Source organism: Hemicordylus capensis, chromosome 4 (genome assembly GCF_027244095.1).
Source record: "Hemicordylus capensis ecotype Gifberg chromosome 4, rHemCap1.1.pri, whole genome shotgun sequence".
Lineage (NCBI taxonomy): Eukaryota > Metazoa > Chordata > Lepidosauria > Squamata > Cordylidae > Hemicordylus > Hemicordylus capensis.
In genome coordinates, this window is record NC_069660.1 from 267,216,026 (window position 1) to 267,237,767 (window position 21,742).

General features: G+C 40.7%; 1 protein-coding gene across 6 annotated transcripts in view; it reads left to right on the plus strand.

Annotated features, from left to right (window-relative positions):
• PREX2 (phosphatidylinositol-3,4,5-trisphosphate dependent Rac exchange factor 2) overlaps positions 1 to 21,742 on the plus strand; it is a 233,498-nt gene that overhangs the window by 61,392 nt on the left and 150,364 nt on the right. For all 6 annotated transcript variants that reach the window (XR_008306840.1, XR_008306841.1, XM_053248942.1 and 3 more), the window contains exons 2-7: positions 2,396 to 2,467; positions 2,555 to 2,677; positions 4,694 to 4,798; positions 9,509 to 9,610; positions 11,863 to 12,024; positions 20,733 to 20,866. Coding sequence is in view for 4 of the 6 variants with exons in the window: in XM_053248942.1 (XP_053104917.1) it covers positions 2,396 to 2,467; positions 2,555 to 2,677; positions 4,694 to 4,798; positions 9,509 to 9,610; positions 11,863 to 12,024; positions 20,733 to 20,866 (698 nt within the window). In the remaining 2 variants the exon portion in view is untranslated. The remainder of the gene's footprint in view (positions 1 to 2,395; positions 2,468 to 2,554; positions 2,678 to 4,693; positions 4,799 to 9,508; positions 9,611 to 11,862; positions 12,025 to 20,732; positions 20,867 to 21,742) is intronic.

Sequence of the window (21,742 nt, forward strand, 5' to 3'; positions counted from 1 at the left end):
GTCCAAACTGTCCGGAGTCAAAGCATGGTCAAAACAAGCAGGAACACAGCTGGATAGCTCACCAAAGCACGACGTTTCTACCAGCAATGCGGCTGAGGCAAAGCCCTTTTAAATAGGCTGAAGCCATGTGCTTTCAATCATGGGTCCCTGACTCAGCAGCTCTTCTTGTTGGCTGAGCCGTTCTGCGTGTGTCTCTCCTCCAGTCTCTTCAACTGATGCCTCTCTACAGCTCAGATTGGCTGCACCTCCTCCACAGGAGCTGTCGTACTAGGCTCTGTTTCTTTTTCAATGTCCCGTGAGTCAGTCCTGCTTGCATCTGCAACTTCTTGCCTTTGAGGTTGCTCAACTCCCTCCTGCACTGTCACACTGCCTGTCTCCTCCTCATCCCCAGAGTCCGATAACATGCCCATGACATCTGCCTTTTAAAAAGCTAGGGTGGAAGAGGGGGTAGAAAAGCAATGGTGGCTGCTACCTCTTAGGGCTAGGGGGCAGGCACGGATTCTAAAAATATGCTTTTTAGGATGCCAATGATACTACAGTTTCAGAAAGCAACTGTTGACTTCATTATTTAGGGTTAGCATTACCCCTGCTAACTTGGCAAAGAGGCACTTTTTAACATGGTGATTTTCTTTATTTAGCCCTATCCACCCCCAGCACAGTGCCTCCAGTGATTGTTACTGGTGACTATCCTTTGTTTATTTTAGATTGTGAGCCCTTTGGGGAGAGGGATCCATCTTGTTTATTTATTTATTATTTCTCTGTGTAAACCACCCTGAACCATTTTTGGAAGGGCGGTATAGAAATCGAATTCATCATCATCACCATCTGGCTATCTGTGTTTCTAACCTTATGATTTGAGGCCATGTAAATAGAGGCCATGTTTGCATCGTTTAAATGAACATCTTTTTGTTAGTGGCTCCATTCCAGAAGCACATTCAGTTTCTGTGCCTGTTGTGGGCTAAATAGGCTGTTGCTAAGTATCTGAACATGATTTGCTTCTGTTTTTCTTTTATTTGCTTATATCATGCTTAGGAGTGAGAGCTGAACCATTGTGCCTGACTAGTTATTTCTGTGTTTCCCCCCCCATAGAGACTATTAGGACTGAGTGTGCATGTTGTTATGTCATAAAAAGATGTAAATAAGACTTCAACCTCTTTCCTGCAATTCAACTGTCTCTCATTGTTGGTTATGGAAGGCGCAAGTCTGGTAGCACATATCTGACCAAAGTGATAGTAGTAAGCATAGGGTTTTGGTATTGGAATGTGGCCTTAATGTTCAATATGTTTATTTCTGGTGTAGTTGGTAGGGATGTGCATGGAACCGGTTTGAAGAACTGGCGGTTCTGTTGGTTCAACAGCAAGGGGTGTCTAGCTTTTTGAGTGGGGGAGGGTGCACTTATTTCTCCTGCTGATCCCCCATGGAGAAGCCTCAGCCAGTCTGTGTAGACAATACTGAGCTAGATGGACCAATGGTCTGACTATGGCAGCTTCCTATGTTCCTCAATTCAGAGAACTATGAAAACTACAAATGATTGCTTAGAAATGCTGAAGTATTCCGTTTGACCTTGTGGTTTATATGTAGGAATTCCCTTTATAGATTCTTTTAGTTCAGATTATCTAGCATATTATGATTTAAGGTTACAAAGAGAATCTTCCCCAAAGAAATTTTACCAAAAAACGAAGAGACTAGGATAACAAAAGAAAGAGGCAACGTGAAAGGCAGTAGTAATAAGAGATAATGGAAATTGCCTGACTTGTTGTGGGCAAAAAATATATTATTTATTACAAATATTGATATACCACTTTTCAACAAATACAGTTCTCAAAGCAGTTCACATAGAACTAGAATGATTAATATTCTATCCTAATCATGGTTATTGGAGAATCTCATAGAGTTCAGTGGAATTTGCTTTCTGCTAATGATTTGGGGAAGGATGTAAAAAGGTGAGTGTGCGTGTGTGTGTTAGAAACCATTATTTTTTTAAGTGTCTACACTTTACTATTTATTATGACACTCCTACTTCCTCTTCTTCTCAAATGATCCTTTCTCTCACATATACAAAATGAGAAGTGGTTGGTGTGGTGAAATGTAGTTCTGAAAGCCTCCTTGGCTTATTACTATGTTTACCTCCAGCAACTCATGCATTGTATTCATACTTAGCACCCCATCAGTTGGAATGTGTATGTTTATATTGTTTGTATTCTTTATTTCTCATCTTATTAAGTGTCGCTCAGACAATGGTTGTGTATTCATACCACCTTCTTGATTTGCTTCAGTAGGAAAGTAGACGGTTGCTGATATGACAGCTGATGTCATATATTGATATATAACATGGCTCTCCTTCTGCCTTACAGTTATTCAGTGCCATTGACATTTTTCCCTTTCCCTTTTCCAGGCATTCCTTCATAGAATAATGCAATGGGCTGCTTCCAAAGTTGAAAAAAATGTTACAGAAGAAACAGTTAAGGTTAGTGATAATGTCTTCCTCCCCCACCCCCTTTATTGGTTTTTGTTTGTTTGTATTTATTTATATTCTGGATTATTTAATTTACAGATGTTGTTCTCAAATATTGAAGATATTCTTGAAGTGCACAAGGATTTCCTGTCCAGTATTGAGAAGTGTCTACACCCTGAACCTAATGCTCAGCAAGAAGTGGGAACCTGCTTTCTTCACTTTGTATGCCAACTTTAATAATATAAGCCTCGTATTTAATTGATTTCCTTCACTGCCTCAGCATTTTGCCTCAGTAATTGCTGGCATGGCAGTGCATGAACACTCCACGTTCAGTACAAGAATGGACTTGATTGCATAACTTAAGGTCTTTTAAGGACGTTGGAAGCTAAAGTCAGTGCTAAATTGAGAGCTTTAATGTGTTAGTGTTCATCCTGTAGAAGGACTGTGATTCCCCCCCCCCCCCCACCAAGGTAGTCTTTCACGTACTTCAGCACCAATCTGTAATTAATTTCTTCAAACTCGTTCTGAACTGATATTTTTCAGTCAGGAGAAAAGAACATTTATTTTACATTAATATATATTTGTCATGGAAATATACAGTAGTGTGTGCACTCTCCTGCTTTGCATGTACTGTACTGTACTTTAAGTGCTACCCGTAATGCAGTCAATATATATACATTTTTAAAAATACATTTTCAATGTGTTACATTAGCCATGTTACAATAGGTTCAAAGCCTGAGAGAAAGTGGCAGATAGCTCATTTTTTACTAACAGAGCACTACAATACTAAAACCTTTGGGAAGCAAGAACTGGGACTTTCTAACCTGTCTCAGGCTAAATTTATTTGTTTCTTTCTTTCTTTCTTCTGCCTCACCCGAATGGCTGTAGGCAATTAACAAATATAAAAACAGATAAAAACAAAACAAATAACTCATTAAAAACAAATAAAATTAAAACTAGTTTAAAATCATCATTTCATCTCGTGTCACCATAAGATGCAAACCCTGTAGTCTATCTCTAGCCCCAGTGTATGTATTGACTCCAAAGAGTTAATGAATCCATCCTTAATCCATCCTGTCAAACATTATAGCATTTGGACAGTTGCTTGTTTAATGTCAGGAGTCTATCTATCTATCTATCTATCTATCTATCTATCTATCTATCTATCTATCTATCTATCTATCTTATTTTTTTCTTGCCCTTCTTCCAAGGAGCTCCAGTACCATAGCTCTGGTTTTTAAATTTGTGTGTCCTCTTTATCCTTTTGTTCTCCCTTTATCATGACAATATCTCTACAGAGAGGTTGGTTAGACTGAGAGACAGCAACTCACTCAGGGTTACCCAGGTTAGCTTTGTTATCCAAGGTTAGTTTGTGACCGAATGGGGATCTGAACCCAGCTCCCCCTTGTCTAAATCCAGACAAGTGCTGTTGTGAATTGCAACACCACACTGATTAAAACAATTAAAATTAAAATAAATTAAAATAAATGGAAATTAAAATTAATAATAAATGAAGGAAGTACATAAAATTAAAATAAATGGAAAGAAGCACATTCTTTTAGTCTGCATTTGGCTGTTTTCAGTTTTTGACATATATCAATTTTGTATTTTGCAGGTGGCCCTCATTATCCACAGGGGTTTCATTCTCACCTACAATTATGGATAATGAAAACACGGATAAGGAGACCTTGAGTCAATGGGAATTGGGGGGTTAGTTTCCTCGGGGTAAAAAAAAAGGTCAAAAAAGTGGAGAGGAGGCAGAAAGAAGTTAAATAACATACCATGCATTCTCTCCAGGTCTCCAGCTGTCCAGCAATGCCGCTCTACAAGCCCCCAGTTCTGCTGATACTCCACACCAAAAAAATCATGGGGAATTTTTTTTTTAAGAGCCACAAAATGGCTCAGTTTAGCAAAATGGTGGCCAGAAATGACCTCGGAGGTAATTTCCGGCCACCCAGGAACTGCAGATAGTGCATTTTCACTGTTTTTGTATCGACAAATAATGAAGTCATGTCTCCATTGCTCAACCGTGGATACACTAAACCTTGAATGCGAGGACACGGATAATGAGGCCACCTGTGTTTTGTTTCCCCCCCTCCATATTGGGCTATTCATAAGTGGGAAGAAATTGTAAATCAGTTACATCTTCTTTGTTAGTTTATTTTTTTAAGTCATATTGAAATAAAGTTAAACAAACCTGGGAACAAAATGACTAATACAAACACTCTTTCCCCCCAGAAAGAAAGATTCCGTATCTACGATGAATACTGTAGTAACCATGAGAAGGCTCAGAAACTTTTGCTTGAACTTAATAAAATAAGAACAGTGCGGACATTTCTACTGGTAAGCTAACACTAATTTGTATTCTGTATCTGGTAAGCTAACATTAATTTTTATTCTGTAGTTGTATTCTGATTAGGCTGGTAATTCGATAATAGTTGTTTTCAAAGTGATATAATTACCTATTTTAAAAGCAATAAGAATATAATAGAAACCCTGCTGGAGCAGACCAAAGGTCCATCTAGTCCAGCATTTTGTGTCACACATTAGCCAGTCAGATGCTTTTGGAAAACCCCAAAGGGGGCAAGAAGGCAGGTTTTCAGAGGTATATTGCCTCTGAACATGGAAGTTCCTCAAATCATTATGGCTAGTAATCACTGCTTATAGATGCTCTTCCATGAGTTTACCTAATCCCTTAGTGACTATTACCACACCCTCCACAATTCTGCTTCATGTCAGAAATTACTATTTCTGGTCTGTCCTGAATCTACTCTTAACCAACTTCATTGAATGACCTCGAGGTCTAAGTACAAGTTTGCATAACTTCAACCCTCCTGCAGATGTTGGACTCCAACTCCCATCATCCTTGACTATTGACTACTGTGGCTAGAGATGATGGAATCATAGTACAACAGCAGCTGGTGAGCAAAGTTGTTCAGCCCTGGTCTAGTATTTTATATGAGAGGGGAAAGGAGAGGGAGAGGGAGAGAGGGAGAAGTGTTTATATTCATCTCAATAACTTGTATAGTTTTATGAGCTTCATTTATGTCCCCCCCTTAGTTGTAGTTTTTCTTTTAAAAAATTGTACATTTTTCTCTTTATTTAGCAGGGGGAGAGTAACTGGCCCTATCCACCCCCAGCACAGTAACTCCAGTGACTGTTGCTGGTGTCTATCTTATGTTTCTTTTTAGATTGTGAGCCCTTTGGGCACAGGGTTCCATCTTATTTGTTTGTTATTTCTCTGTGTAAACTGCCCTGAGCCATTTCTGGAAGGGTGGTATAGAAATCGAATGAATGAATGAATGAATGAATGAACAAACTAAAATGGCTCAAACACTTCAGCTTTTCCTCAGAGGGAAGGAGCTCACACCACAACAATTCATAGATGCAAATCAGCTGAACACTAATATAATGCTTTCAGAGAGTTTGTCTGCATCACACAGTCAGTGCCATCTTCTGACAATTTTGCAGAGCAGCATTATACGTTTGTTTGGCAAGCAAAGCATTATTTTGCCAATTTCATAGGATAAAAACAATTAAACAGATTAAAATTAATTTTAGTTAAAAGCCTGAGAAAACAGGCGACACACCTGTTAGTCTTTCTAAAAGCAATCTTCCTAAAAAGAGATGGTGATGCTCTTATTTTCACAGGGGGCATATTCCAAAGCCCTGGGGCAATCATAGAGAAGGCCCGGTCCCAAGTCGCCACCGAACAAGCTGGTGACAACTGTAACTGAACCTCCCTAGATGATCTTAATAGGCGGCAGGGTTTGTGACAAAGAAGGCACTCCCTTAAGTACCCTAGAATCAAGCCATTAGGGGCTTTATAGGTAATAACTAGCACTTTGTATTTCACTCAGAAACATATTGGCAGCCAGTGCAATTCTTTTGAAATTGATGTTATATGGTTCCTTTGGGTTGTCCCAGAGATCAATCTGTCTGCCACATTCTGTATCAATTGTAGTTTCCAGACTACGTGCAAAGGCAGCCCCACATAGAGTGCATTACAGTAGCCAATCCTGGAGGTTATCAGCATATGCACCACTGTTTTAATGTCATTTACCTCCAGAAATGGGCATAGCTAAATTATCAGCCAAAGCTGATAAAAAGCACTCCTGGCCACTGTCTCAACCTGAGAAACCATAGAGAGTTTTGTATCCAGGAGCACTTCCAAGCTATGTACCTGATCTTCCAGGGGGAGCATAACCTCATCCAGAACAAGTAGATCTAATCATCTCTCAGGTCCTGAACCCCCACAGTCAGTACCTCCATTTGGATTCAACTTCAGTTTGTTATTCCTCATCCAGCCCATTACCTCCTCCAAGCAGGCATTTGATATGGAGAAATAGATTTGGGTGTCATCACCATAACAAGGCACCAAACCTTTTGAAACCTCTACATGAAACTCCCAGCGATTTCATGTGGAGCTAAAGAGTATGGAGCCTTGTGGAACTTGTTTGTTTGTTTGTTTGTTCAACACTTTTTATTTTAAACATATTTTTATACCACCCAAAACCGCTTTGCAGAGAATCAGTCTCCAAGTGACACTAGCTGGAATCTAACAGAAAGCTAGCAATGGAACCACCAATCCCTCCTCCCTCAGGCGACCCAGAAGGATACCATGGTTGATGGTATCGAAAGCCACCAAGAGATCCAAAAGGAACAGCAGAGTAACACTCCCTCTGTCAGTAGCCAATTAGAGATCATCCATCAGGCCGACCAAGACAGTCTCAATCCCATAGCCAGCTTGAGAGCCGGTTTGAAATGTGTCTAGATAATCTGTATCATCCAAATCTGCCTGGAGATGAGAGGCCACCTTTTAGTATCTATTATATGTTTAATGTATTTCCCTCTACAGCTGGATTTATGCACCAGGCAACCAGAGGAGATTAGAAAGCTCCCAATTGAATTCCCCAGAAAGAAGGAGATATGGCACAGCCAATAAGCTGCTAAACTGCCAAAGTATACCCCCTCAAAAAGTACAGCCAGTAGCACTTCTCTCCAAGACATTTGCAGAGCTAACAATTGCCTCTGCAATTGTTGCACCCCATCCATTTGTCTAGTTTTCTTAATGTTGGGCCAGCCCTATATCTTATCCCACTGAAATCTGTAGTGTGAAGTGACAAATATCCCAGCATATTTACTGCAAGAACCAACTCTTGAAGCTTAGGATATATTTCTAGTGAAGGATCAACTTGGCAAGAGAAGATCCATCACACATTTCTTTGCCAGACCATAGAAAACATTCTTAAATTTGCAGTCCTGTGCACTCATATGGGAATAAACACTTATTGAAATAAGTGAAACTTACTTCATGCCACAGGTTAATACAGTGCAAATAGGTTGTGAGAATATTCTTGTTTTTGTACGTACCACATTGTTGAGGAAGTTTTAAAATATATTAAGAAATAAATTTCCTTGCAAAATAGTTGTTCTCAAGTGAAATAAATATCTGATTTTCTCATTTGAAGCTAAAATAGGTTATTTGAACCATTTTTCTCTTCTGCATTTGTTATGCAAATGAAAATACTACTACTATACTACTATGAAATAATAAATGAATACTACTATGAAAATAGTTTTGATTGACATGTCTTCTTTGAGATATTCATAAAAAGATTAAATTAAGCATTTTATAAGCAAGGAATTATTATGGGATCCAGTGTTTTTCTATTTTACTTGGAACTGGGATGACTCAGTTCATTACTGTTTTATTAGTTTTCGAGTTTGATGAATAATAAATAATGTATTTTCGAATATGCTATATCGACTGTGTATATAGCTTATAGATTAAGTTTACATAGAGAGTGGAGTGCAAAAAGGGATAAGAGTCTCCCTAATGGGTCACCTTAAGTGGCACAGCAGGGAAATGCTTGACTAACAAGCAGAAGGTTGCCAGTTCGAATCCCCACTGGTATGTTTCCCAAAGTATGGGAAACACCTATATTGAGCAGCAGCGATATAGGAAGATGCTAAAAGGCATCATCTCATACTGCACAGGAGGAGGCAATGGTAAACCCCTCCTGTATTCTACCAAAGAAAATCAAAGGGCTCTGTTGGCGCCAGGAGTCAAAATCGACTTGATGGTACACTTTACCTTTAATGTATGCAGAGAGGCCCAGCATCACAAGATGGCATCCTCTGGTAGCTGCTAACAGCCAAATACCCTGAGGGGCCCACCACTGACTCCTGGCCTGTGCTCTCTTGGGAGTGTTGGCCCCAGCCAATAACAGGTAATTGGCTTCCCCTTCCCTTAGTGGCAGGTGTTGGTGGGGCAGCAGAATTTTGTTTTAATGCCGAGGAGTCATCCAGAGAAGCAGTGGTGACTGGTTGTTGTCACCAACCTGTCCTCCTCCCACAGGTCCTCACTCCACATAGCAGCACTGCAGTATGTTGAGCAGCATTGTGGGGAGAAAATGAGGGCACAAGTCATTGCCTGCCACCTAGAATGCTGTTTCTGCTGGTACCACTGCAGCACCGAAAGAAAGAAATACCCACGGTATCAACACCTGCTGTCAAGGGAAGCAGAAGAGGTCCCACCACCAACCTAGGAGGAATTCACCAGCTGGAACTTTGTTTAGGACCCCTGCAAACCTGTAGGAAACCCCGGGTACAGAGTTCAGGCATTTAGGGTTTTAAAAGTAACTAGCCGACCCCACACAGAGCATCTGTGTGCTCTTTGGGGCTGGTGGTTACCTTTCCCCACCCTTCTCCCCCAGTCTCTGCTTCCGGGCCTAACCACCTTTCCTCCCCACTGCCACTTCTGCCCCCTCTTTCTTTCCCTCCTCCTGGGCCTTGCCTCCGCGGCCGGGCTGGGCCCGCCACCTCTGGCCTCCATGGCCGGGCCACGGCGGTGGCAACCAATCCTGGGTGCGCCTCAGCCAATCAGGCGTGTCTGCCGCCCAGCCAATCAGCTGGACTCTGGGACGCACATTCCAAGGCACACCCAGGAGAATTAATATAATAGATAGCCAACACTTCAAATTGAATGCAGAAGCACCTTGGAATCATGCTGGGTTTGTATTAAGAGCAGGGGTTTTCTTCCCTTTCTAGAACTGTATGCTGCTAGGAGGACGCAAGAATACTGATGTACCACTTGAAGGTTACATAGTAACACCAATCCAGAGAATATGCAAGTATCCTCTTCTTTTGAAGGTAAGCATTTTCTGTTGCTTAGAATGTTTTTCCGTTGAATAGGGATGCAGTGCTTTTTAAAATTCTGTAATGACACATATAAAGAAAGAGAATACGAATGCCAGCAGTTTGGTTTTAGTATCCCAGTCAGTCTGATGGTTCCATTTTCAGTGGCGGCTGGTGGTTCCTGGGACTTGGGTGGGGTGTGTGTGCTAGGCAGGTCAGGTGATGGGTGGAGGAGCCACAGGTAGCGAGAGATTACGGTGGAGCCAGGACTAGGCAGGTGCGTCAGCAATAACTGGCAAAGTGTAGATTTGTAGCTAATGTGTGGGATCAAAATACAAACACACACAAGCACACAAATCTCCATTGCTCATCAGCACAGCTACAGAGAAATATGGAAAACATCAGTTACTTTATAGTGCTTAACAGGACTCCAGTAGTGTTTGTACTGAACACTGCAGGATCAAAACATCAGCACACGCACACATGAAAAGAACTGTACAAACCACAGGTAAAGCACAGACCGGCTACAAAAAGCTGCTTCTGTAAATATTAAATGCATTCTGAAGTCACCAGGGCATCTCTGTCTGCCTTGTTGTTTCAAAAATGTATACTACTACTAATAAATAACCACAAAAAGAACGCTGAGGCAGAGTAGTACAGTGGTTAGTGTGCTGGACTTGTCTGGGGAAATCCAAGTTCAAATCCCTATGCAGCCATGAAAGTCACTGGGTGATAGGGATAGTGACTTATCTCTCAACATAACCTTCTGCATAGGGCTGTTGGGAGGATAAATTTAACCATATGCACCACTCTTGGCTTCTTGGAGGAAGCACAGGCTCAAAGTAAATAAATCTATATAAGCCACAGTTAAAGAAGAGACCAGCTACAAAAGTGGAGAAAAATGCATTCTGAAGTTACAAGGGCAGCTTTGCCAGCCTATTTGAAAAATGCATACATAAATAATAGAAAAATCATAGGCTTTTCAATGAATCTTGCTGCAGCTATGAACCATCTCCTGTAACTTAGAGGACACCATGGGAAGCAAAGATGCATGTGGACACCATCTCCCCACTCCATGCTGGCTGAACAGCTGGGTGCCACTCTCTGCCCCCCTTGGGTGCCCACCACTTTGCCTGGGTGCCCACCCTCTCTCTGGGTGCCCATCCTCTCTCTGCCCACCTTGAATGCCCACTTTGCCTGGGTGCCCATCCTAGCAAGCAGCACATGATTTTAATAGAGATTACTTTCTTAATCCTTGCCCAATGAACCATAACCCCAGGGCACATATTAACATTATGGATGCTGGCCTCTAACTAGAGAAAAACCTGATTAGCTCTCTAAATAGCAAATGGATTTTTAAAATTATTTTCATTCCAACAGAATCCATTCCTTCTCTATATACACCATACCCACATGGAAAGCCATTTCTGCAATTATTTGAAAAGCCATTTAGACTCAGAAATACAGGCATATGCCCTAAAAGAACTTTCTGGCTTATGCCAGTTTCTAATCTAATGAGTTCAGTCTTATAGTTTGCTTTCCTTTCCAATGTTTTATGTCATGTCATTTTGGGAATAGGCCACAATGCAAATCAGATCAGAGAGCAAGGGAGAGAAAGCAGAACTTGCATTATTCCCCTCCAGACAACACAAAGAAGTCATCAGACTTACCGACAGCCAGCTGTCTAACCAAAATAGTGATTGGTTTATTCTGATTGGCTAAAAGAAAAAGATTTCCCCACCCTCTGGGTACTGGCTGCCTGAAGAGTCAATTAGCTTAGTCCCTTTCTAATTGTTTTATAGGACAGTCCTAGGACCAACTACTTTGCAAAAACAAAAGTGAATATGCATATTAGCTCCTGCCTTATTAATATTAATATTTTAAAAGATCTGGGGCCTTTCACTTGTGAGGTGCTACTGTTGCAGTAGCACCTCACAACTCTTAAAGCAGCAGCAGGCCGCAGGCAAGAGCAGCAGGGAACAACAGAGGGAGCCATTAGGCACACAAAATGGAGGAAGAGACAACATAGCTGACTGAGAAATGTAAGGTGAGTGGCGCCCACTTTGCCCATAGATAAGGTCCACCCCTGTCAGTCCTATGTGTACTAATTTAGAAGTATGTCCCATTGGATTCAGTGGAACTTGCTTCCAATTAAGATGCAATTTAATTGGGCATGGAAATTGTTCATAGAGATGCAACTTGATCCTCCTATTATGAACAGTTAATGTGCAGAAACTGATGTTCTTTCTTTTTCTTTTTCAAAACAGGAGTTGCTAAAGCGCACTCCCAAAAAACACAGTGACTATTCTGCCTTAATGGAAGCTCTCCAAGCCATGAAAGCTGTCTGCTCCAACATAAATGAGGCCAAGAGACAGATGGAAAAATTAGAGGTTTTAGAAGAATGGCAGTCTCACATTGAAGGATGGGAGGTAATGTCACAAATGTGTCATCTTATTAGATGTGGGAGGCATTTAGAAGTCTGCTCATTGTACCTTCCTTATATTCAGCATAGTACATTAGGTGGCACATTAGGAGCAATCCATAATGCACAATTAGAATAACAACCCTTTGTCCTCTGATTTGCTGCTAATAGTAATATTCTCTTTGTGAAGTTTATCAGTCCACACCTAGATGGCTGGTAATAGAAATTGGGTAAGTCAGGAAAAGATCTGTTCTGACTACTTCCTGAAGCCCATCATAGGTGTTTCCATCAAAAGGAAAGGAAAGGTTATGCCGTTGTGTCTGTGTCAACTCCTGGCGACCACAGAGCCATGTGGTTTTCTTGGTAGAATATAGGAGTGGTTTATCATTGCCTTCTCCTGTGCAGTATGAGATGATGCTTTTCAGCACCTTCCTATATCGCTGATGCCCAATATAGGAGTTTCCTATATTCTGGGAAACACACCAGCGGAGATTCGAACCACCAGCCTCCTGCTCTTTAGGCAGGTTGCTCCCCCACTGTGTCATTAGTTGGAGAAGCACCACCTATATTTTCCAATGACAAAGCAGAGAAAAGAAGTAACATGAGATTCCCTTTTAGTGCACTTTCAGGATGAGTAACTTTCAGGATGAGTAAAGGGTGAGATTGTAGTAAGGAAACTCCCCACTATGATTTCTCACAGGTCTGGACTTTTGATTCTTCTTTGTCAGTGGAACATACAAGGTGATACTGCTGAAAACAGGCACACATCACCTTATTCTCCTGCCCTGATAATGTCTAGTAAAAGAAAACATATGATATAATGTTATTGCATTGAACATTTTTCTAACCCTGAAAGCAACAGGAATGAAATGGAGGCAGATACAGGGAAACTCACATCAGTTACACTTACTGAGATGTACTAAACATTTCTTTTTTGCAGCAGCAGCTGTGTATTCGCCATATTACCCAGTTCCACTATCAATCTGCAGAGGCAAGTGATTCAGTCAAACTACAGATTATTTATTTAGACTCTAAGCAAAATATGCCAACCAGTGATATAAATAAAAAATAATGATAAAAATAAAAAATTATGAAAATATCAACCTAGGCTTCCCAAATTATGACTAGATCTTCTGCTGCTAGGATAGTTGTGATTGATAACTGCTTGGGAAGATACAGCTACAATGAGTGTATAATTCTGCAGCTGAAAAATAGAAAGTGATGCATGATAAACAGCATACATTCCCCAACTTTAAAAAAAATGATTTAATGGTTAAGAAACAGAATCATAATACAGTACTAAATTTTGGGTGAAAGTTTTCATTTGCCATCATCCTAGATATATGAATTGAGGTACAAAGTACAGTAGAAGCCACCTAATGGCACAGTGGGAAAGTACTTGACTAGCAAGCCAGAGGTTGTTGGTTTGAATCCTCACTGGTATGTTTCCCAGACTATGGGAAACACCTATATTGGGCAATGGTGATATAGGAAGATGCTGAAAGGCATCATCTCATACTGCATGGGAGATGGCAATGGTAAACCCCTCTTGTATTCTCCCAAAGACAACCACAGGGCTCTGTGGTTGCAAGGATTCGACACTGACTTGACGGCACACTTTACTTTACTTTACAAAGTACAGTATGTGAAAGTTGATGGGAAAACAGTAGTTTTTATTTCAAAAACTAGAAGACTAAAAAAAGGTCAAAACCTGAAATAAACATGTTTGGCTAGCACTTCCAGTATGTGATCTCTCTCAGAAACCTGAAGGGGAATAGGAAGGATAGAGGCAGAAAGAGGTGAAGATTTGGATAAAGGGCTTGAAAAAAAGGCACAAAATGGGTGTGAAAGTCATGAGCTTGTGAACTGAAAGGGAGAGGAATTGAAATAATAACAGGTAGCGAGAAATATGGCATCTCATTCATTCATGCATGCATGCATTCATTCATTCAATTTCTATACCGCCCTTCCAAAATGATTCAGAGAGGTTTACATTAAAACAAAACAATTAAAATCAATTAACAATTAAAAACAGAAATTATAAAACCTCATAAAAATAACAATTAAAACATTCAAAACAGTTTAAAAATCAGGTTACAACATTAAAACCATTTACAACCATTTAAAAACCCTGGAAGGCCAGGCCAAACAGATAGGTTTTGAAGGCTTTCCTGAAGGCCAATAAAGAATTCAAATTATGGATTTCTCCAGGGAGTGCATTTCACAGCCCAGGAGCGGCTACAGAGAAGGTCCGCCTCTGAGTTGCCACCAGACTCACTGGGGGTAGCTGGAGACGGATCTCCTCAGATGACCATAACATATGGTGGGGATCATGCAGAAGAAGACGCTCTCTAAGATAACCTGGACCTAAGCCGTTCAGGGCTTTAAAGGTAATAACCAGCACTTTGTATTTTTCCTGGAAACATATTGGCAGCCAGTGCAGCTGTTTCAAAACAGGCATGATGTGCTCTCTGGGTTGCCCTAGAGACCAATCTGGCTGCCGCATTTTGAACTAACTGAAGTTTCCGAACTACATACAAAGGCAGCCCCACATAGAGTGGATTGCAATAGTCAAACTTGAAAGTTACCAGCTGTTACACCACTGTTTTGAGATCGTCCTTTTCAAGGAATTGATGCAGCTTTCGAATCAGCCGAAGCTGATAGAAAGCACTCCTGGTCATAACCTCCACCTGAGATACCAGGGTGAGGCCTGGGTCCAGGAGTATTCCCAAGCTCTGAACCTGCTCCTTCCAGGGGACTAACTCATCCCTCAGATTCTGAACCTCTACATGAGATTCTGAACCCCTACAACCTCCATCTTGCTTGGATTCAGTTTCAATTTGTTATTCCTCATCCAGCCCATTACTGCCTGTAGGCAGGCATTTAGGGAATGAATACCATTTCCTTATAATGCAGATGAAAAGGAAAAGTAGATTTGGGTGTCATCAGCATACTGATAAAACCCAGGACCAAATTTCCTGATGACCTCACCCAGTGGTGTCATGTAGATATTAAAAAGTATTGGTGACAGAATGGAGCCCTGAGGGACTCCATATAACAGCTCCTGTTTTGAGGAGCAACTGTCACCAAGCTCCACCAACTGGATTCTACCCAAGAGATAGGAGTGGAACCACAGCATAGCAGTGCCCCCTATCCCCAACTCCCCCAGGTGATCCAGAAGGATACCATGGTCGATGGTATTGGATGCCACCGAGAGATCCAAAAGAACCAACAGAGTCACACTCCTTTTGACGATTCTCCAGTAGAGGTCATCCATCAGGCTGACCAAGGCTGTCTCAACCCCATAGCCAGCTCTAAAGCCAGTTTGAAATGGTTCTAGATAAATGGGTCTAGATCTTGGCATGAAGAAATGAAAGAATTAGGAATGTATGAAAATTAAAGGAGGCCATGTTCTTTATTTGGACTGACCTATGAGAAGATAGTCTGGCTTTTATTTGGTCCTGTCATCTGAGTTTCTGCTTCTCATTTGTCTTTGCTTCTGCTTGGTTGGATGAGATCCATGTGCTACAATTCCAAATGTCTGTACCATTCCTTTCAAATCTTGGCATTATCTGAACATGTTATGCCTGCTCTACTCCACTATCATCCTAGATTATATTTAATCTGAATTTCATAATTAGCTGAATGTCAAGACTTTTGATTCTGAAAGATTTATGGGTTTTTTCCCCTTACTTTTACATCTAATTTATATTTGCATTAATGTATGTAATGAAACTTAAGCAAATTAAGATTCTCCAGTTTTAATATGTGACATTCCAAGATACATGTATCAAAGTTTATGACTGAAGACTATAACTGTATAGCAATTTGTATATAACAATTTGTATATAACAGAATGTATATAACATCCAAATGAGAAGAACCCTGGCCAATAGGAAAGCAGTGAAGGGGAGAGAAGAAGGGATCGTAAATGAACTAATTCAAAAGCAGAGGTTGTAATTAAATAATTAAAACACCAAACCAATGTCATTAACTAATCAAACATAGAGGTAGTTAAAATATATCTAGAAATCTGTATGCTGTCAGATGAGTATGTGGATCTTGTGTGCAAAAGTGACTTCATTCCTTAGAATGGAGGGACCTCATCTCCATATGGACTAAAATGATTGAGAAATTCACCCAGAGTGGCATTGTGGCATTCATTATACAGACTGGAGCTTTTGTACAGGGAACATGTCACTTAATAATGGTCATTTTCCTACATTAATGCTTATGTTAGCAATCATTTGAAGTTATATAGCAATCATTTGTTTACAAATAATACTCAGTTGCTAAATGTATAGGGACAGACTTTTTCTGTACCTGATAGGTTTTCCTCATTCAGCTGTTCAGATTTTAAATTGTGTCTGCAAGAGTTAGCCAAATTTTATGACTGTTCTCTGCAATAAATTCTTCTGGACTACAAGAGCTTGTTTAATTAACTAAACATCTGGTTTGATATTGAGCTTGGGAACAGGGAAGCACACTTGTTAAAGATTTTCTGCCAAAAGAAAATATTTAGCACAATGCTTAGCTAGGAAAAGGACTATTTTTAGTATCTGATGGAGGATCAAAACATGGTTTGCATTCCTACACAAAAATGTCATAAACCAAACATGTTGGTTATTTTTTAAAAAATGGAGGGAAAGCAGACATTGCCTTGAAGAATGTAGATATTAAAAGATTAGTCATTTAATAGCATAGATGTTACATGCATTAGGCCCAAAGCAGAACTTGCCCGAACAGATGTCAAAGTAAATTAGCTGTTAGAAAAACTGTTAGTTAAAAAAAATAAATGGTTTCACAAAAGTAGAAACTCCAAATTTTACTGCTTAGAATACCTTAATTACATACAGAATTGTTTTTGAAACAGCAGATTAATAGGATGATGTTGTGTCTTTTGTTCCAAACATTTTTATTGAGTATTTTTTACCCTTATTAAGTTTCTGGTCCTATATGCTCCACCAAGAACACAGTGGAGTTAATAATCTTCTGAATCAAAAGGTTTGAATACACATGAATAGAGGTCCATCTGCTGCAATTGAGGCTTTCTTAATTTTCACAATGTGGCTGTTAAAAGCATGAATATTAAAAGCACTTTGGCAGCTTGTTCAAAGCTGCTGCTAAGGAAAATTGAGAGAGAAGGCTGGATGAAAATCGACTTGGTGTTCATTGTCTGACCCAGCACAGTAACTGATTCTACTGTAACTGGGTCTGCTTGCAGCTGTAACCCAAAAAGAAGAATGTGGTTCAGGGGCAGTAAGCAAAGTCACATGATAAATTGGACACATAGAGGGCCCTTCCTGGAAGCTACTTGCTGCCTACAATGCAGACTGTGACAGAAGCACCTTAGAAAATATTTTCTTTCTTGTTTAGTTCTTGTGCTGGCTTTTTATCTAAGATTCAATTGTTTTGGGTACATAAAAGCCCTATCACTTTTTAGTAAAATGTAAACTATGTTTCAATATATTGTGGCCACACTAATGAAATTATTTTCCTAATGTTCTTTAAGCATAGGGCTGTTTTACTCATACATGTGTATGGCCATTGATTATGGCATTGTGTGATGACTTCATGTGTGAATCAGCCACTAGGTCTACATATAGAACTTCTGCATCATCTGAAGGCGACTCAGACGCTTTAGCAGATGCCAAGCATTTCCCCTTCACAGCCCAAAATGAAAAGCTGCTTTTGGCACAAGGGTTGGATTGCACCTATTGAGCACAGGCTGAAGTGTGCACATATCAAACTGAAATTTGTGTATATGTTTAGATGTTGTGCTTAGGTCTGAATGACATATAAGACTATCCCTAAAATATTTAGCAAAGATCCTAAGAACAGTTCGCACTTAGCATGCTGATTTGTTGCCTTATGACTTAAGGCATACTCTTTCTATGAAGTTCCTATTTTATATTGTCTGCTTTATTGGTTATCAGTGGCAAGGTTAGCCACTGATCATAGTTGACATCATCTGTGATGAGGCAGGGCCTCTGGGAAAAGGCTCCTATTTGCCATGGGGGGGTGATACCTAAAGGAAGTGGTGATTAAGTGGTCTGTCATTGCCATTTCCTACCCCATTTGCCAAGGAAAGCCTTACCATGGAACTTAGAGGAGATCCACAGGAAGAGGAGATCCACATATGAGGTCCTTGCAAACCTTCAGTTGGCCTGGACTTCCTTTACACACAGGGGTGCACCTAGGCCCAAAAGCAGCCCAGACCTGAAGGGCTTTGGAAGGCCCGCCCACCATAGGTCCCCCCCCACCACCACCACCACCATGAGGCTCCCCTTTAAACTTTTTAATAGATACCTGCCGCCGCCCCACCACTGCTCCTGACTCCAGGGGGACCAAATGATTGGGAGGTGCCAAATGATCGGCGGGGCCTCCTCAGTGCCCCACTGCTGCCCCACACCCACCACTGTCCCACCATGCTTATATTTGCCATCTTCACTGCCAGGGGGTGGGGGCTTAGCTGAGTGGAGCAGGTGTCCCTCCCATGGTGGCGGCGGCAGTGGTGGCGGCTGCAGTGGCAGTGCAATGCTCCTTATTTATTTATTTATTTATTTATTTAGCACATTTTATACTGCCCTAACCCAAGGTCTCAGGGCAGTTCACAACAAACAAATACTAAAAACAGTTTAAAACAAATAATAAACAATCAAAAGTTAAAAAGTTAAAAAGTTAAAAAGCTAAAAGGCCTGGGTAAAAAGATAAGTTTCACTGCACACGTCACAAATGGCCTGCCGTACAGGTGTTTGCACTGCACAGGTGTGCAGTGCATATCCACACTGTCCATATTCACACTGCACAGGTGTGCCCGCCGCACAGGTCCACCAGCCACTGTGGTCACCACCACCATGGGGGGAGGCCTGCTCTGCTCTGCTAACCCCTCACTCCCGGCAATGAAGATGGCAAATATTTGTGGGGCAGCAGATGGTGCGGGGCAGAGGTGGGTGTGCAGCAGTGGTGCAGTGGTGAGGCTCTGGGGAGGCCCCTGAGATTATTTGGAGGCCCCGCTGGAGACAAGAGGCCACGGTCTTGATCCCCAAAGTCCATGGCTAAGTGCTCCTCTGTTTACACATTCCCTTAAGAGTGTACTTGCTCTCATGTTGTTCTGGGAATGTGTTCAAGTGTCCATAGTGTAGCTGTTTCTCACAATAGCTGACATTGTAACTAAGGAAGTGAGGATGCAGGAGCCTCAAGTGAGGATGTAGAAGTGAGGAAGCAGGAAATGAGGATGCAGGAGGATGCAGTGGCAGCTTCCCACTGTGAGGACGCAGCTTCCACTTCAGCCCTGCTTTAGTAGTCAGGATGTCAGACAATATATTTTCAAAACAAGCAAATGATGCATTCCCAGGAAAACTGGGAGCAACTGTAGAATAAGCAACAGCTACAGTGGTAAGCAGACGAAACATGAACCCCATTGCCCATTAAGATCATCCGAAGAGGTCCCATTGATCATCCGAAGATCATCCGAAGAGGTCCCATGGAGGTCCCATCCAAAGAGCCCCATTTCCCATTAAGATCATCTGAAGAGGTCCATCTGCAGCTACCACCCATTCATCTGGTGGCTGCATGGGAGCGGGCCTTGTCTGTTGCTGCCCCAAGACTCTGGAATGCACTCCCTGCTAAGATAAGATCCCCCCCATCTCTGACATCTTTTTAAAAATCCTTAAAGACCTACTTTTTCACCCAAGCTTTTAAATTTAATTGTGGTTTTAAACTGTTGTAAGGTTTTTATTTCAGTGTTTTAACTTTTTATGTAGTTGTGAGCTGCCCAGAGAAGGAAGTTTGGGGCAGAATACAAATTTGAGAAATAAATATATGTAGGGGACATTCTTTTGAACAAAGTGGTAGAGAAAAGTTGAGCCATGACAGCACTATTATTGATATATTATTTAAGCCAATACTTTAAATCCTTTAAAAATGATTGTGGTAATCATTTCCAGTCAATCAATTGGAAGTTGTTACTTTATCATGCTATAGACCCTAATTCAGCAGAAATCTGATCTGCATAAATAGCTTAGCTCTTCTGTCTGAACCTTGCAAATTTGGCTAACATTCTGCTCCTAAACCTGTTTACTTTAAAAGAAGCTCTTTTTATTTCACTGGGACTTACTTCCAAGCAAATATGCTGAGGATTGCTGCCTAAGTTTTCATATATCCATATTACTATGGCCACAATATATACATACAAGTGCATCTGAATTTCTCTGAACGCATCTCTGTCAAAATATACCTCCAGAGAACCACAGTCAAAGTTCAAAAAGCAGCTTGTGGATTTGGCATGAGCGCAGTTGGAGAAAAATTATGTGCACACATGCAGCTTAGCAGTTCTGTGAGAACACTTATTGAGCGAGAAATTTTCAGAAAAATGTTCGGATGCTACAAAGGTCACAGGTGCCTCATTAGATCACTTCCAATAATTTGGAAGATTTTAGAGGACAATTTCTCTTAATGCAAAGTAGCATTCTCAAATCAGGATCTGACAGATAATGCCAAGATTATTGAACAAGATCCACCCCCCCTCCCAAAATTCCTAATAATAATAAATGTGGTGTTTTTCTTCTTCAATTAATCGAAATTGCAAATTCATTATTGTGGGGAGAAAAAACCCCTGCATGTTTCTTGGTTCTATCAGCATCCATCAGCATCATTTACTCTTTGTCAAACAGAGAGTCCAATCATTTGTTCTCTCTATTTTTCCTTGGTTAGGGATCTAACATCACAGACACATGCACAGAAATGCTGATGTATGGAGTTTTGTTGAAAATCTCTGCAGGAAATATTCAGGAAAGAGTGTTTTTCCTTTTTGACAATCTTTTGGTCTACTGCAAAAGAAAGCATAGGTAAGGTACATTATATTAATTTATGATTTGATGGCTAACTTTATAAAATAAACATGTAGATTTTGATCTTAAATTTATTCCTATTACTCTGATTTAACTGCTCTCTGTTGATGCTGTTAACACTAAATGAAATTCAGAACAGACAAAAGGAAGTCCGTCCATTACACGTGTTGCTAAGCTATGGAATTTGCTGATGCTGAGTTGCACCAATCTAGATTTTTTAAAAAAAGGTTTAGACAGATTCATGGAGGATAGGGCTATCAATTGCTTCTAGCTTCAAAAGTTGTATATTTCCATCAGGATCAGAAGGGGATTGCTCCTGAACACTAGATGCTATGGAACACCAATGGAAGGAGGAGGCTTCCCTCTTTCCCCTGCTTGCAGGCTTCCATGTTGCACTTGTCTGGACATTACATGAAGCAGGATCCTGGACTAGATGGCCCTTTGGCCTGATCCAGGAGGACTTTTCTTATGTTCTTACTATTGTGCTAGGATATTCACTTAGGTTTTGAAATATCAGCCTCCTGAAATGAATTCTACATCAAAGATTTAGCATAAAAGTTTGAAGGGTGCAGGGCATTCATTTAGTTCCTTCTCTCTGTCTTTTCACTTTAAACTTTATTATAAAATTGATTTCTCCACCATAGCATAGTTAAAAAAGAAGCACATAACCGAAGTACAGAATAATGTTGTGTGTACTGAATAACTCTTTGCACATGTAATTGGGGAGGGGCAATTATTGCTAATTATCCTTCTTTCTGCAGCCCTCTGTGCCTCCCAGAAATATGTCTTTGAGTCTACTGCAAAAATAACCCTCAGGGACATCATTTTAGGAGTCAAAGAGTCTGCAGAGGGAAGGGAGGATCAGCAAACACC